The sequence below is a fragment of the Meleagris gallopavo genome, chromosome Z (genome assembly GCF_905368555.1).
Source record: "Meleagris gallopavo chromosome Z, MGAL_WU_HG_1.1, whole genome shotgun sequence".
NCBI lineage: Eukaryota > Metazoa > Chordata > Aves > Galliformes > Phasianidae > Meleagris > Meleagris gallopavo.
In genome coordinates this window covers 9,416,042-9,431,890 of record NC_139435.1, presented here as the reverse complement: position 1 = coordinate 9,431,890, position 15,849 = coordinate 9,416,042, and the positions used below count along the sequence as shown (strand labels likewise).

The 15,849-nt window shown below is 55.0% G+C and overlaps 1 protein-coding gene across 3 annotated transcripts in view; it reads right to left on the bottom strand.

Annotated features, from left to right (window-relative positions):
* Positions 1-1,999: 1,999 nt before the first annotated feature.
* Positions 2,000-15,849, bottom strand: part of TLN1 (talin 1) — a 31,100-nt gene continuing 17,250 nt past the window's right edge. For all 3 annotated transcript variants that reach the window (XM_085212727.1, XM_085212730.1, XM_085212729.1), the window contains 27 exons: positions 15,626-15,719; positions 15,389-15,478; positions 15,070-15,192; positions 14,822-14,965; positions 14,553-14,714; positions 14,321-14,461; positions 14,035-14,216; positions 13,557-13,689; positions 13,108-13,209; positions 12,808-12,978; positions 12,507-12,656; positions 12,076-12,177; positions 11,798-11,917; positions 11,536-11,682; positions 10,503-10,669; positions 10,040-10,223; positions 9,647-9,772; positions 9,240-9,356; positions 8,975-9,160; positions 8,760-8,867; positions 5,455-5,560; positions 5,203-5,327; positions 4,982-5,107; positions 4,775-4,837; positions 4,374-4,556; positions 3,582-3,707; positions 2,000-3,112 (listed from right to left, as the gene is read on the bottom strand). In XM_085212727.1, coding sequence (XP_085068853.1) covers positions 2,981-3,112; positions 3,582-3,707; positions 4,374-4,556; positions 4,775-4,837; positions 4,982-5,107; positions 5,203-5,327; positions 5,455-5,560; positions 8,760-8,867; positions 8,975-9,160; positions 9,240-9,356; positions 9,647-9,772; positions 10,040-10,223; positions 10,503-10,669; positions 11,536-11,682; positions 11,798-11,917; positions 12,076-12,177; positions 12,507-12,656; positions 12,808-12,978; positions 13,108-13,209; positions 13,557-13,689; positions 14,035-14,216; positions 14,321-14,461; positions 14,553-14,714; positions 14,822-14,965; positions 15,070-15,192; positions 15,389-15,478; positions 15,626-15,719 — 3,610 coding nt within the window. In that variant the 3' untranslated portion in view covers positions 2,000-2,980. The remainder of the gene's footprint in view (positions 3,113-3,581; positions 3,708-4,373; positions 4,557-4,774; positions 4,838-4,981; positions 5,108-5,202; positions 5,328-5,454; positions 5,561-8,759; positions 8,868-8,974; positions 9,161-9,239; positions 9,357-9,646; positions 9,773-10,039; positions 10,224-10,502; positions 10,670-11,535; positions 11,683-11,797; positions 11,918-12,075; positions 12,178-12,506; positions 12,657-12,807; positions 12,979-13,107; positions 13,210-13,556; positions 13,690-14,034; positions 14,217-14,320; positions 14,462-14,552; positions 14,715-14,821; positions 14,966-15,069; positions 15,193-15,388; positions 15,479-15,625; positions 15,720-15,849) is intronic.

The window sequence follows — 15,849 nt, the reverse complement described above, 5'->3', positions numbered from 1 at the left end:
ACTAGCACTGCCCCATGTTACCACCACCCCAGTGCCATCATTCCCAGCAGGAGGGCACCTTCAATGGGACAATGTTTCAGGGTGACTTGGGACATGCGGGCTTCCTTGTTCCTTCTTTCTTCTCAAAATAAACCATATTCCATAGGCCAAAAAAAAAAAAAAAAAAAAAAAAGCAAACCCTTCTGATCACAACTCCTCCAAAAATACCCCATGCTTGAATACCGCTCGTAAATGCTTCTGATGCATTCCCAGCTGCAGGGTGGGTTGGGAGCTGGGGGGGTCTGAGGGGATGGAGTGGGATGGGATGGGTGAGGTGAGGGTCTGTGTGAGCTCCAAGGCCATCTCTTTGCACCCGCATCCATCAATGGGGCTCACACCTGACTTTCTGGCACAGAAGTGCAGTGAGAATGGTCAGAGGTGAGAACTGGAGAAAGTGGCTTTATAAGAGCAAGACAAGGATGGTTGGCTCTGAGGAAGATGCTTCAGCCCAGAGCAGCCCAATGAACTCAGAGGTGATGAGCACAGTGTGAGCAGCTGGGGGAGCTTCCTATGAGTCCCTCTAGGATGCAGGTCCCACTCACTGCACTCTCCCATTTTCCCCATGGCCACATACTACAGGGACACCTGGTGCCATCCAGGTGTTCCTGTCCATGGCTTTGTCCTCAAAGCCAAACTGCAGGACAAGGGGTTCTGGGGTGGGCACCCTTCTCCAGTGTGCTCCTGGGGAAGGGACTTCCTTGGTTGTCACCACTGCCCAGTGTTCCCCAATGGCCAGGCTGCAGGTCCTCTATCCACCCCAAATTTGGGGCCATGGTGGGACTGCTGGCACCTTGTGATTGACATATCCCGAGCACCACTTGTGCCTGCTGGAACCTGCATGCAAAAATAGCCCCTCCAATCTCAGCTGAAAGATTTACGGGGTCAGGGCTCCAATCATGCTGAATGCTGTCTTGCGTCCCTCCAACATGTATTTACAGCTGGCACCTGTGTCCCAACCTTCGCTTGAGAGACGTGGCTGGGAGTCCCCACTGCTGCAGCCCACTGCCCTGGGTGGTGGAGCTGGGCTGTGCTTGTGTCTGGTACCTGGTGCTGGGTCAGGCAGCATAGATTGTCAGGGGACAGCTGGCAGGGCTGAGATTCCTGCAGGAGGCACAAATCTGCCCTGGAGCTGGGCCATGGGACAGCGTCCCGGGGGGGGGATAGTGGCCCCTCTGCACCTCGACACCCCAAGATGCCGCAGGACACCACAGAGCTGCAGGAAATGGAGACCCCAAACAGTCTCTTGGCCAGCCCAACAGACACGGCTGAGAACTGCAGAGTTGTGACATGCCATGAAGTGCAGTTCACCGTCAAGGCTGCTTGCTGGTGCTGGCCCTGCAACATGGGTACTTGGGGTGCAGTGACAGAGGTATCCCCACTGCATCCCACTGTATCCCTCGTGTCCCCAACTCTGCTGAGTGACGGGAAGGGGTGGCAGCAGGTGGGGAAGGGGCCACGCTGGGGCAGCCGGGGTGACTATTTCAGGGCCTGAGCTTAGCCCAGGCAGCCAGAGGGGCTCCAGCTGCATTCCCGGCTGCTGCCCCACTGGGGGGTCAATGCATAGGGGGTGCCCCACCTGCACCCCCTCCCACCGCCCTGCCTAGGGATATTTTCGGCTGCCTGCAGGAATGGGGCCAGGAGCACAGAGCCTCAGGGGCAGGTGCTACACTGGAGCTCAGCCGGCCCCCAAATCCCCCTGCAACAAAATCCCCCCCCGCGCCGGGCAGCACCTGTGAGGCTGCCAATGGGGGTCTGGGCTGCCGGGTGCTGCTTTGGACGTGCCTCAAATAGTTTCCATGCTGTATAAGCACTCATGCCGCTTTCCCCCTGCAAGGAGGGCTGGCAGCCCCATGCCGCCCACAGCGGGGTCTGCAGCACTCCTCCCCCTCTAAAGCCCTTCTCCTTGGGGGCACCCGAAGTTGGGAGTCCCTGCACTCCCCCATGGACACGTGCTCCAAGCAAGCAGAAAAACCACTTTTATTGATGAAAGCGTCTTTCCGAAGAGCCATCCGCATCCCCCCACCCCGGAGCTTCGGGGGAGGTGGTTTCCTTCCATGTGTAATATGGGATGCTCAAAATATCAAAATAGTGAGAAAAGCCTCAGCGAGTGCAAAGGGGAGGGAGGGAGATCCCAGAGCCAGGAGGGGTGGAGAGCTGCGGGCTTCGGGCCCTCGGGCAGGCACTGGGCTCCGGGGGTTAGTGGGGGTGATGTGAGCGAAGGGATAAATGAATTTGGAAAGCTGCAGGCTCAATACTACAGAATTTTAAAAGTTATAAAAAAATACTGAAGATCTCAGAAAACAATGCAGGCACTTGGGAAGGAGGAGAAGGCAGAGCTGGCTGGGAGACAACAAGATGGGAACAGCAGCTCTTGGGGAGAAGCCATGGCATCGGCCCCCCAAGCAGAGGCACTGAGGAGGGTGCACGGTGCCTCCCAGGAGGCTGCTGCTGCGGAGTGCAGGGGCGTTCAGCCAGCAGTAAGGCATAGAGGTGAAAGGAGGCTCTGTGCGAGGCACAAGGGAAGGTGCAGAGATGATCCCCAAACAAGGGCAAGGCACAGGCCTCACCCACTCCCACCTGGAGGAGGGAGAAGAAAGAAGCAAGAGAGAGGACAAGAAGGCACGAGGAAAGTCCTGAAAGGCGTGAAGGGCCAGGCCCCAGGCAGCAGGGAGCCTCGGGCCCCAGGGCACCTTGAGTTGCCCCAGGTCAGGCTCCCAGCCCGGTGTGCTGCGTGGAGAGGTGGGCTGGGTGGCGAAGCAGCAGTGCAGGTGCTGCACGGTGTCTGGGTCAGTCCTGGTGCACCGGTGCGGGCAGGGCACTGGTCTCGCCGAGGCAGCCCAGCATTGTTGGAGGTGGGGTGTCTTAAATAGGAGCTGGCGGCAGCAGTCTGTGCAGGGAGTGGCGGGAGGGCTCTGCCTGGGCGCAGCGCAAGGCGCGGGGCTCAGTTCTGCTCCTCGTCCCGCAGCTCAGTGGGCAGGAACTTGTACTGCTGCTGCCGGATCATGGCCAGCTTCTTACGTGCCTCCTCCAGCTCCCGCTCCTTGCGCAGCATCTCCTCCTGGGCGGCAATGATCTGCAGAGAGAGCAGTGAGATGCTTTGTCCACCCGTGGCAGGGATGGGAGCACATCTTGCTCTGCATCCTCCCATCACAGCCACAATTACGGCTAAGGACCCCCCGTGGTCACAACATGGTGCTCATGAGATAGAGCCCACAGCATCCCGCAGGCAGGTCCCACCAACACAAGAAGCTGGGACTTGTGCCATGCCACATAGGGCTATGCCTGTCTCTTGAACAGCATTCTACCCTTCACACACCCCGTGGCCACTGGGATGGTGCAGGTATTACACCAAAAGCATCAGCACATGTTTGCTGGCTGTACCCACTGCTAAACAGTAGGAAGAATATCAAGCCCTGCTGTGTGCGAAGGGAGCAACTTCCCAGCCTGCAGTGCTGTTCAATGACCCATGTTGGCAGATGGTAAGTATGGCCTTGGGGGCAGTTAGAGCCACCTTGCCCTATGGAAACAGCCCCACTCCTCACCTGTGCAATTCCTCCCACCATCTTCTCCTTCACCACGACTGTCTCATCATGGTCCTGGAAGGCAGCTGCCTTCTGTGCTGCCTTCACCAGATTGTCTGATGCTCTCTTCACAGCGTTGCCAGCAGCCTGGAGTGGGGAAAAAAAGGGGAGTATTACACTCAGCCTAGGGTACAACTGCTGTCTTGGTGGGGGAACGCCTGTGCCAGATGGGCTGGTCTGCAGAAGAGGCAGCTGGGAGAAGCGGACATGCCGGCAGTTTCTTGCTCATGGCTCGCTGCCACCACAACTGCTCATGACCATTTCAGGCACTGCTACTCCTGACTGAGAGCCCATGGGCTCCCTTGCTCTGATCCCACATGAACAGCGGATCAGGGAGTGTCCCATCCCAGCCTTTGGCCCAAGATGACACCTCCGAGGTCCCACTGGGATCCCTCCTGCAGCACGTGGGCATTCACCTCTGCCCTGCAGCCACGGAGATGGCCACATCAAAACATGTTCCCAAACTTTAATGCCAGGGATCTGGTGCATACATTTCAGGCATTCCCAAGCCAGGCCATCAGCCGTGAATGCCCCCAGGCTCTGCAATACCAGCCTGGTGGACAGGAGCCCAGGATTACATGTGCAAGCAGCTCAAGTCCAAGCTATGTGGAGCCAGCGTCCCAGTGAACCACCAAGAGCAGTGCCACAGCCCCATCCATGATCCTAGATGCCTCCCTGCTCCCACCCACCCCTCAAGCACACAGGGGAATGTTCAGGAACCTGGAGGAGGCAGCTGGGGCTCTAGGGACTCACCTGGAGCCTCTTCATAGCCTCTGAGTCATGATCAGCCTTCACCTTGCAGGCCACCAGTAGCTGTGCTGTGGAGGCAGCCACCTGCTTGGCTGATGAGATCAGTTTCTCCTCACTGGCGTGGCCCTGCACTGCTGCATTGGCAGCTTCGCAGAGGTTGTTGGTGGCAGCAGCCACCATGCGTGCCTGGAGTGAGAGAGGGTGTCAGAGGGGTGCAGGAGAGGGTCCCAAGGAGGACACGGCGCATAGGATGGGGACAGCTGGCTTCCATGCCACACCCCAGATGGTGGGAGAGGGAGTAAGCAGTAGGGCTGCTTCTTTTCGTATGCAGAAACACAACAACAGAGAGCATCGTGCCCAACACGATGAGATGTCCCCTGCCCCTATGTGTCCTTGATACTCACAGCTGAAATGAGTCCTTGGGACCATTGTCCATCATCCACTGCATTGGCCGGGATGACTCCCACCTGTTAAGCACAGGAGGTGAGTGAAGCACAGGAGCTGTCAGCAGCCCTTGGAGAAGAGGACCAACCACAGGCCCAGATCCACCTTCCCCTCCTGTGAAATTTCTGCATCTTGATGACTTCAACTCTCTTCCCTCCCAGCCTTACCTTTCCTTGGGCCACCAATTCTCGCTGGGCTGCGGAGGCCGCTTTCACCAAGGCACTTGTGGCTGCAGCGATGGATTTGGCAGCCTCCAGGATCTGCTCCTCAAAGTCCAGGCTCTCATCTGCTTGCTGCAGGCAAAAAATGCACATTAATCCTATACCGAAGGGCAGGGAAGGTGGCAGGGAGCTGGGGAGGTGAGGTGGGGCTCAGCACTCCATGCTACCTTGGGTTTGGCCCTTGGTTTCAGCTGCTCCAGCTTCTTGGCTGCAGCCTCGATGGCAGCTGCTGCACCCAGCAATTCATTCTCAGCAATGACCGTGGGATCTTCTGGGTCAACCCACTCCGTCCCTGCAGAGATAGGAACCAAGAGAAGTTAAACCCATGCACAGCTTGATTTCCCATTGACCCTACCTCCTCCCATCAGCTGCGGAACCCCAGGTGCCAGCCCAGAGGAGGATGTGGCCGTGGCACTCACCCTTCATGGCCTCGGCTGCCTGGATGAGCTCGGTGACAGAGCTGGCCACCCGCTTGGAGTACCCAGCCAGCTGCTGCTTCAGCTCATGAGTTGGCTTCTGCAGAATCTGCGAGAGCAGGAGTGAGCATGTTAGGGAAACTGAAGCAGGGGATGGTCCCTATATGGCAGCTCCCTGCCCCCAGAATTTGCCTGCTTGGAAAACGTGCTTTTTGGGGCTCAGACACCCTCATTTCAGGTTACTGTGAGTGCCATCACAAGGCAAGGAGGGTCCCATGGGTCCATTTAAGATCTTCCCCTAGAGAAGGAGGGGGGGAGTCCCCACCCTGCATGTGCATATCGATCATTGTTTGCCATCCTGTCTGCAGCAACTCTGGTGGGTCTCCTCCTGCACAGGGACAGGATGCTCTTCTAGGACATCGCACAACACTGAGGTTCTCAGCTTGACCCCTTCCACCACTCAGTGGCTGTCCCCTTGGATCTCCTCCCCACTCCAAAGCACTCCAAGCTCCAGAACCCTTCCCTCCCTCGCTGTCCCCCCCTTAGAAACTCATCTGCAAACACAAGCTGGGCAAGGGAGGACGTGGAGCAAGGTCCCAGCTCCTGCAGGGCACACATCCCCTTTCTAGGAGCCACCCGGAAGAGGGTGCTCTGGGGGACAGGCATGCACACACCACGCCACACCCGAGGCCACACGTCAGCTCGAGCAGGAGTGAGTACAGGCACGGACCGCGGGGTCCTGCTCCAAACCACGCAGACGCAGCTTCACCCCAGCGCTGGGCTGGGCAGGCAGACACGCTGCCAGCAAGGCTCATGCGGAGGTTAGACACTGGCAAGCACACCAAGTGTCGCCTTACTCACCGGCTGCACGGGAGGACGGAGAGGAGAGAGAAGGCGGCAGTGAATGCCCCAGGAGAGACACACGGGCAATGGGTGAAGGAGGTGAGATAGAGAAGTGGGAAGGAAGGTTCAGAGGCTTCCTGAAAGCTGCCATCACCACTTCGTATTTCAGCCCCAGCACATTTTCCGCTGGCCGGACCCAAAGGCTGCAGGACTGGAGGGACCACCCATGCCCAGAGCAGCACCTTACTTCTCCCTGCTCCTAACTGCCTGATTGCAATTTTCAGCCTGAATTTCTCTGCTATTGGTGGCAGAGACCTATTGTTACAAAATACCACATCCCTGAGGAGGTTCAAATTCCTTCCCCTCCCTGGTGAAATATGCTGCTTGCTTACTCTTCTGCTGGAAGCCACGTTTTCCATCCCAAGCTAAATAACTCTGTTTCTTGAACTACAACCACTCCTGTTCACACTCTGCGAGGCGTTGGCTCCCAAAGGGACCAACCCAGCACACATACAGCAAGTCTTGCTGTATTCTGTTGGTATCAGGCGGTATCCTGTCCATAACTTCCCCTTCCACACCCTTCTGTATGGGAAGGGACCAGCTCTGCATTCTGCCCCATCAGCACCTCTGCATGCCTTCTGCTCACTGCTTTCCAGGAACTTGCTGCCCTCCCACCGACATGACCCTGCACACACAGACTGGCACGCTGCTGAGACTGGGAGTGCTTTTGACTTTATTCTGGACTTGCGTGGGGCAATCTCAGAAAAGTCACAGGAGCTCCTGAGCTGACAGCATACAGCAATGGCCGGTTTGCCCTCACGAGCATATCTGGACAAAATGCCGTACTGTTAAGTCTGTTGTCTGCTCTTCTGATATGTTTTAAATTACTAAATGCTCTCTTTCTAGAGGACATAGCCTTCCCAAGATGTACCTTTGGTAAGTACTGAATGTACTGCATGTGTGATATTCAGGAGACGTCACAAGGCAGCTGGAAAGTTACACCCAAAATGCAGTGGAATAGCATGCTTCTGCAAGTAGACTGACCTTGGACACTGCCACAGTATGTCAATGCCCAATCGTCTGTGAACAACAGGTCAGCCAGAGAATTTCATCTAGTATGTCAGTCTTGGCTGTGATGTCTTATGTGTGGCTACAGCATCTTCCAGAAAGACATTTGATCTAGAACATGCAAAACTCACTGCTCCTCTTGGAATTGTATCCTGGTTGTTACCTCCTTCAAGCACAACCAACCATCCCCTGATTTCCCCTGTCTCTCTTCAATTTCTTGCCCTTGGCTCCTGCCTTCCTCCTTTTAGTTCTGCCAGTGCTGGCAATTCTCTTCCCCAGGGAGCTTGACTTTCCTTGACTTTCCCTGAGCTCCACCACTTCACATCTGGTGAATTTGAACATGATTTATCAGTCCCTTTTAACTAACCCAGTGAAACCATGCTGCGTTACTGACCCATGCTTGCTCTTTTTCCTTGCTCCTGGTCCAGGGCTATCAGCAGCTCCAAAGGCACACACCCTGCACATCCCTGCAGCAGGGTCAAGTCTGTCACTATGTAATCTTGCCAAGAATGCAAGCCACTGGAAGCACCTCACTGAATCCTTGCTTTCCATCCCTTGGTTAACCCAGATTTAATTTGCTTCAAGTAAGCTACGTTGATTTTGTAAGACAGCTAATTAAAGCAGCCAACTGAGAGGACTGCAGTAGCAGCAGTACCTGACCGGACTAAGCTGGAGGAAGACTGGATGAATAGGGCGCAGCTGGCCTTTGCAGCCAACACTTCTGCCACCACAGACATTGCCTGTCTCACACTTCTCTGTGAGCTTAACAAGTTCTGATTGCACACTGGCGGAAGTTTCTCCCTCCCACCACTTTTAATGGAAGCTGCTTCAGGATGCTGTTCCTGTGTTGTCGAATTTCCAGCCTCCATCTGTTTATGGCCAGTTAATCTCCATCTGTTGTTAGCCAAATACTTTTCTTGCATGACTGTTTATGGCTCTGATATCTGCTTCTGTAAGTAACTACAGGCAGTACTCCCATCCCTCCTCACCTTTCATTTGCCTGTCTAACCTAGGTAGGGACAAGGAATGAGACAGGAATCCAGCACCAGCTCCTCAAGAATCTTTTTGACACTGACTGTCCAGCTCAGGTCAAAGCAATTACAGCAGCACTAGCTCAGAGCACTGCAGCAACAAATAGCTGCAGTCTCAAGGTAGGGACAGGTCTCTCTTTTATGCAGGACCTGAAAAACAGGCATTGCTACCTGTTGTGCCAGTAGCCACTGCACACCATCTTTTGCCCTGCACTCACTTTGGGCAGTTCGAGTACAGGCAGTAAGGGTAAACTTGCTAAAATACCTAGTGAGGATAATTACAGAGCTCAGGGGTAGCTGGGGATCTGGGGAGCATCCTGGTAACCAAGTGCAGCCTCAGCAAACCATGGTGTTGGGGACACTCACCACCAGCACATGCTCCAGCAGCTCCAGGTAGCCATCAGCACACTCCTTGCCGAAGCGCAGCGCCCGCTGCCGCACATCTGCGCTCACCTCTGGGTGGTAGGCAGCTTCCTGCAACCCAGAGATAGCATTTTCATCCAGACATGAACACTTGGGCTCAGGCCAGGGTCCCCCCAGCCCTGTGTCAGCCCCACGTCCACCGCCCACCCATGCAGCACCTTGCAGGAGCGCAGCATGTCGGCAATGGCACGGCGGCTCAGGTTGGCAGTAGCGATGACATCCTCCTGCCGACATGAGTTACCAGCAGCCACAGCTTTGGCTGTGGCCATCGTGATGCCTTTTGTCATTCGGATGAAGTCCTCTGGGGTTGAGACCTGGGCAGGAGGCACTGGGGAGGAGAAGACCTGCAAGGAGAAAGGCAGGAGTGAGGCATGGGGCAGTGGGTGGGCAGGGTGTCAGCTGTGACACTGCAGTGGTGCTCACCGCCAGTTCTTGGCGGATATGCTCTATTGTGGCCTCCAGTGCTCGTGTCCCCTTTGTGGCCTCATCCTCAACAGCCTTCACTGTCTTCAGCAAGGAAGTGACGTTGGTGACCATCACCTGTGGAAGGGAGAACAGAGCCAGGTAAAGCCCTGCAAAAGCTCTAGGATGCTGCCAGCACCACCTCTCCCTCATGGTTTGGTGCAAAACTGTCCCTTCCCCAAACTCCACTCACACCACTTCATTTTGATCTCTCACCAATTCGTGTGTGCTGTGCCCCACTTTTCACATGTCTCTCTGTGCCCTTGTTCCAGTTGCCTCACAATTGTCCCAGTGCCCCTAGACATGCACAGAAGTCCCCAGCACTTTCTCCAGCCCTCCTGCCCCAACTTCTCTTCTCCATTGCAGACCTTGGCAGAGTTCTTCAGCTGATAGACAGCAGGATCGTCCCCAGCTTTGCCAGCAGCTGCTTTGGTGGCACCGATCAGGTCCCCAAGCGCTTTGGCCACATCCTTCACAGCATTGATCAGAACCACCTAAGGAAAGCAAGGTTGGGGTCAGGGCTTGGTCACACTCTAGCTGGGGTGGTGCATCCCAGTGATAAAAAACATGGGCACTGTAGGATACACCATATACATGGAGTTTAGCTCAGCTAGAGTGGCCAACTAGGGTCAAGGCCCAGTCAACCCTCTTTAGAACACGTGGAGTCCAGCCCAAACCATACACCCTCAGCTCCATTCTCTTCCTGCAAGGTATGAGCACCCTCCATTCACTCCATTCACATCCCAAATGCTCCATCCTACCTGAGTCTCTGGGTCTTCAGATCCCAGGCTGGCAGCACCCAGCTTCACCACCTCGGCCAGGCGGGTGATGGTGGACACAGAGGACTGGGCAGCCTGGGCTAGCTTCTCCTGGCTGGCGGTGGCGTTCTGCACCAGCACCTTGGTGTCCTCCACCAATGCCTTGGCTGTCTTCAAAATGCCCTCCCTGGGGAGAAGAAGAGTGTCAGAGAGAAGGCAGTGCTGCAGAGGTGTGCTTGCACAAGGTGCTCAAGAATGACATGCAGGTGTTTGTCCCTCTGCATGTGCACATATTCCTTGCTTCCTGCCTTCCATCTGTACGTGCTGGGTGTGAAAACAGAGCCAGCATGAATTTGCAGATCTCCCTGGGGCTGGCCCACAGCTTACGAAGATGTGAGATAGCAGGACAGAGCCTGACCCCTTCACCTCCAGCTGAGCAAAGTGTCCTATTACTCGGCCCTGTTACCTGTGGTCAGCAAAGGTTTCAGAGTTCTCCCGATTGAGAGTTCCTGCTGTGGCAAACATGATGGTGGTGTCGAGGTCAGCAATGATGCCAGAGACAGCACTGGCTGCAGTGATACAGGCTTGAGTCCCACGGTTCCCAGCCTGCAGGGCTGCCAGCACATGGGACACCTGTGGGGTACAAGTAGGTTGACTGGAGAGACAGACACATGCAGCCCCCACCAAGCACCTCTTTAAATCAAGGGAGGGAATCAGGAATTAAATGATACAACATCCCTTCTTAGCATCCAGTAATTTTTATCTCATATCTCTCACTTCTAGGATTGCAAGTACCACTGGACTCTGTTACTCTCCAAACAAGTGAGGCGTGCAGCTTATTACACATTACAGCTCATTCCTTCTGTAAGTGCTAAATCCAAATCCTTCACTCTGCCAAGCACTCTCAAAACAGTAATTTTCCTGGTGAAAAGTAAACTTGGAAAGGAAGAATCTGCAGGGGGTCCTGAGCATGGTGGTATGCGCCAGACAGTACAAACCAGTGTTTGTTTTTGTAATCTTGCTTACAAGTACTTCAGCTCTACATTTTTAACCCACGTTTGCATCTGTTATTAACCAGTGTGCTTTAAATGGACAAGGTTTTCCACCATGCCAGTAGAAGGTGCAGAGGAGATCAATCACCCAAAGTGAGTTGCAAGCTCATTAGAAATGCAGCGAATGCTACACATATTTCTATAAGGGCAGGTTTTTCAGAGCCCTGAGCTGCCATGAGGGTGTGATCAATACTTCTTGGCAGCTCAGCTCTTCAGCAGTGAGCACCTAGCTGTTGCACTCTCCAATCACAGCACAAGTTGGTACGGTGTCAGGAGGGAACTGGGGTTGCTCCTCCACCCCAGTTGTGCCAGAGCAAGCATGGCCAAGAGCAGACAGAGTCCAGGACGACCACCAGAGAAACCAGATTGGTGGCCATAGGACATGAGGTTCAACCCAGCACTCCTCCCCCTCCTATTACATGCTCTGAGACCCTCAGGGCTGCTCACCTTCTCAGAGACCTTGCGTGCACTCTCTATCAGCTCCTTCTTGGTGTAGGCATCACTGGGGCTACATTGCAAGGCTCCGGCCTTGGTCACCAGGGCAGCACAGCCATGGCCGAGCTCCTGTACCCGGCGCTTGATGTGGGAGCCAATCTGCAGGCAAACATTTGCATAAGAGAGCCTGAAGGGCATTAGCTTTACACCCAATACACCTAATGGGAAATGCCAATCATCCAATGCATCCAATCCTCCAGGCCAAACATCTTACCTCCTCATTTTCAGCAGTGAGCGCAGCTGGCTTGGCCTGTTGTGCCAGCTGCCCGTAGTCATTAGTAAGCTGGTTGGCCAGTATGCCCAACTCATCTGGGTTGGTGGTGGATTTGGTGACCTGCCAATAGAAGAAGGGCAGAACTCAGATAGGCCCTGTAGTAGGACAGGCAAGCACCAGTGGCAGTTGCCTTGCCTGGGTGAGACCACAGCACCACTGTCTGCTTCCTGCCTCAAGCAGGGGTGAATAGGAGAGCAGAGACTAGGCCCTGTACGCACCATCTCCTGCACAGTCACCGCAATAGCCTTGGCTGTCTTCACCATTGTGGTCTGGTAGTCCACAAATGTCCCCTCTGGCTCACCCATTGGTCCCTCATCCAGCTGCAAGAAAATATTTCAGGAGAGTTTGGTTCCAGCCCCAGCCCAGAGGCGCTCCTTGACTACAGCAGGGTAGGAGATTTGTGCTTCCCACAAGGGCTCCAGATGCTCCTCCCATAGACTATCCCCCCAGAGCTCCCTCAGGGGAAGATCTGAACAACTTCCAGCATCTCTCCCTGCCTCCTTGGCTGCCTAGGCACAGTACCCTGTTTACCACTCCTCAAGCAGGACTTCCTTGGCAGCATCCCAAGGAAGACGAGAAATGACAAAGTGTCACACAGAGTTTGAATCTGACTCCTCCTCTCTCACAGCCCTCTCTGTGTTCCCTTCACCTGGTTGATGGCTTGGGTGATGGAGTCCACCATGCCCCCAACAACGCCTGCAGCGCTGGCTGCCTCATTGAGCGTGGTGGTCAGATCCTCCACTGCCTCCTTCATCATCTGCACGGCCTCCTCCAGAGCCTCCTGTGTGTGGGCAGCTTGCTGCAAGGACAAGACAGAGTGAGAGAATGAAGTTACTTCACTCCAATGCAGACACCACATGCTTGTCCTGAGTTTTGGTGTCAGGCATGCACATATGATACATGACACATATCCAAAGCTCATGGTGTCAACATGTCCACCTCCTGCTCACCTTGGGGTTCCCACCAGCCTCCTTGGCTGTGTACAGCATCTGCAGGGCAGACTCAGCCAGAGTTTTGGTCTGGTCCAGGAGGTTCATCTGCTGCTGGTGGTTGGGTGTTTTGGAGGCAGCACCGATAGCTGCCAAAATGAGTGGCTCGAAGTACTGAGCCATCTGGGACACCTAGGGAAAAGCAGAGTCAGTGCTGGCAGGTCCTAGCACCCACTAGCCTGAGCCTCTCCTCATGGCGCAAACCGCTTGACACACATTTGGTGCCTGATCACAAGCTCCCCATCCCTGCCCTTCCATTACCTTGTGTCCCAGCTGTGAGGCTTCAGCCCGTGCTGCACTGGCCACAGGTTCTATCAGGTTGTTGATCTCCTGAACAGCTGTGATCATCTGGTTATGCAAAGCCTGTTGTGAAGAGAGTACCTTGCATGAAACTGCAGCAGAGTTGCTCTCACCAAGCTCTGGTGAGAAGGAATTAACCTGTCTGAGGTAAGCAGGACACCAAGGTGCTGGCTGCACTGCTAAATCAGATCTGAGTGCAGGGGTGGCCTGACGAGACAGCCCTGCTCCGTCCCACTGAACCAAACAGGCAGCAGGAACACACAGCTTGAAGCTAGGCTGTTCTGCCAAGCACTTAGCTAGGTGGATTTAGGACTCCTGCTAAAGATACAAGAAGGGCTACAGAAGCCCTTTGTGAGGGCAGAGGGATTCCAGGGTAAGATCCTGGCCCTGGGAGCATGTTCCTCACTTACCTCCTGGGAGATACCTTCTCGGGGGGCCAGCTGCTGGCTGATGGCTGCAAGGGAGGCCTGGTCCACCTCCCGCATGCATCTGTTCAGGACCTCAATGGCCTCATCACACTCCCGCTGTCCAGGAGCTTTGTCCCTGTATAACAGACATATCAGCACTGTGCAAGGCTTGCCATGCCATCGCTTTACCACAAACCTCTACTGGTGCTGGAAATGGGCAGGACCCCTTTCACCAAGCAACTTGGTGTTGGAGCCAGGGACTGTAGCTGCACCACATGACACCTCAACACTTTTCAGTGCTGCAATAGGGGCAAGAGGAACAACACCTTCCTTGCTTCCCCATGGCAATAGCCAAGGAGAACAAAAGCAAGATGTGCCAAAATATTCCCAGCCTGCTTGAAAGTGCACCCAATACTGGTCAGTGCAAAGGGGCCCTAGCCACACACACCAGATTGGCTGAGATGTTCCAGTCCACTCTTACCTCATGTTCGTGATGAGTTTCTTGATGGAGTCTGAGACAGTCCGAGAGTGGCCAGCCAGCACCGACCACTGTGGTGGGTCCTTGGGGTTGACAGCCAGGGAACGGGCAGTCTGAATGAGGCCAGCAGAGCTCTCCAGCATCGTTTTGGCAGATATGACAATGGGCTCCATGGCTCTGCGTCCCTGTGCGGGAAGGCGGTGGCCTTGTGAAACAGATGGACTGGCATGCGTGGGCAGCAGTTCCCACCATAGCCAAGCCACCCCTCCCAGTCCGAGTAACACCCCACCTCAGGGCTGATCTGGGCAGGAACAGTGGCAAACTCTGGATTGGAGGCAAAGGCTGTCAGGTTGTCCACAGCCTCTATGAGAGGAGCTGTGGCTGCGCGGCACCGCTCCCGGTTCTCCTCATTGAAGGCACCATCCAGGGCCTGGTGTGCAGAAGAGAGCGAGCAGTTATCTAGCCCTGAGCATACCCTAAAACCCTATACCCTACCCATACTGCCCCAACAGGAACCACACCTTGATAGTCTTCACCAGGTTGGCTGTGCTGTTGGCCACCTCCTTAGCTGACTGGACGAACTGCCGCTTGGCGACAGGGTTGGCGGTGCGGGAGGAGGCCAGGCGGCAGGTGTTGCACAGGGCTGAGGTATGCTTTGCCACAATGGTGGCTGCTGACAGCACCTGTATAGAAGAGTAGAGTGAGGCAGGACCCATAGCATCTCCCCATTTCTTCAACACTCCCTTTTAGACAAAAAAATGCCCACCACAGCAGCCCACCTCCTACTCACCTGAGACTGTGTGCAGGCAGGATCCACCAGGTTCTGGCAGGCCATCTGGATGGCCTGGTTAGCTCTGGCAAACTGAGTGGGGTCTACCAAGCCCTGCTGTCCAGCCTGGCTGTTGGGATCAGAAACTCCCACCAAGTAGGCAGCCTGTGAACATGAGAGATACAATGAGGGATTGCATGGGAACAGAGGCAAGCGATAGTTCCCAGCCCCAGGAGTGATACGTGAGGCTGGGAATGAGTGTATCTCACCTGGGCTGCTGCTTCCGTGAGCCCGCAGAGAGCTTTGGAGGCTGCGCTGATGGACTCTCCAAACTCGGGCAGCTTGCTGTTCTTTGCATTCTGGGAGATGCCAGCCATGGACTCACCCAGCACCTGAAGGATACACAGCCACCAGCTAGAGACCACCTCCTGTTTGCACTGAGTGCTCCAGATTCAGAGCTCACCAAGATCCACCAAATGAGAAGTGAGGGAGGAAGCTTCTTTCCCTTTGCCACATTTACCCTCACATACTTCCCCAAATCTCCCCATCCTTCCCCAACCTTCATTCTTTGCTCTGCTCCTGGCTCACCTTGGAGTTCTCCATGACACTATCCAGGCAACTGAAGTAGGACATGTCATTGACAGTCTGGGTGGGGTTCTCCAACAGCTCCTTCACCGTCTATAAAGACAGAGATGCCACATAAAAGGAAGTGCATTCCCTACATCCCACTCTGTAGCTGTAGCTCCTCTCCCCCTGCCAGATATCTCAGCATCCAGCCAACCCCAAACAGAGGAGGGCCTGGGTCACCAAGTTGCTGCTTCTCACCTCCAGTTCCCTCAGAGCATTGTCGCACTCCTTCTGGCCTGGTGCCTGCTGGGTGCACATGGTGATCAGCTGGTTAATGCTGTCAGTCACGGCCCTGCCAGGACAGGAGAGAGGCACACATGGATCAGTATTAGCTTCACCACCCAGAGCCATCACTATTGCAAACACTTTAACTTGGTTTTGGGGGACATCTTGGTACAGGAAATGGACAGACGTTTTGGTTA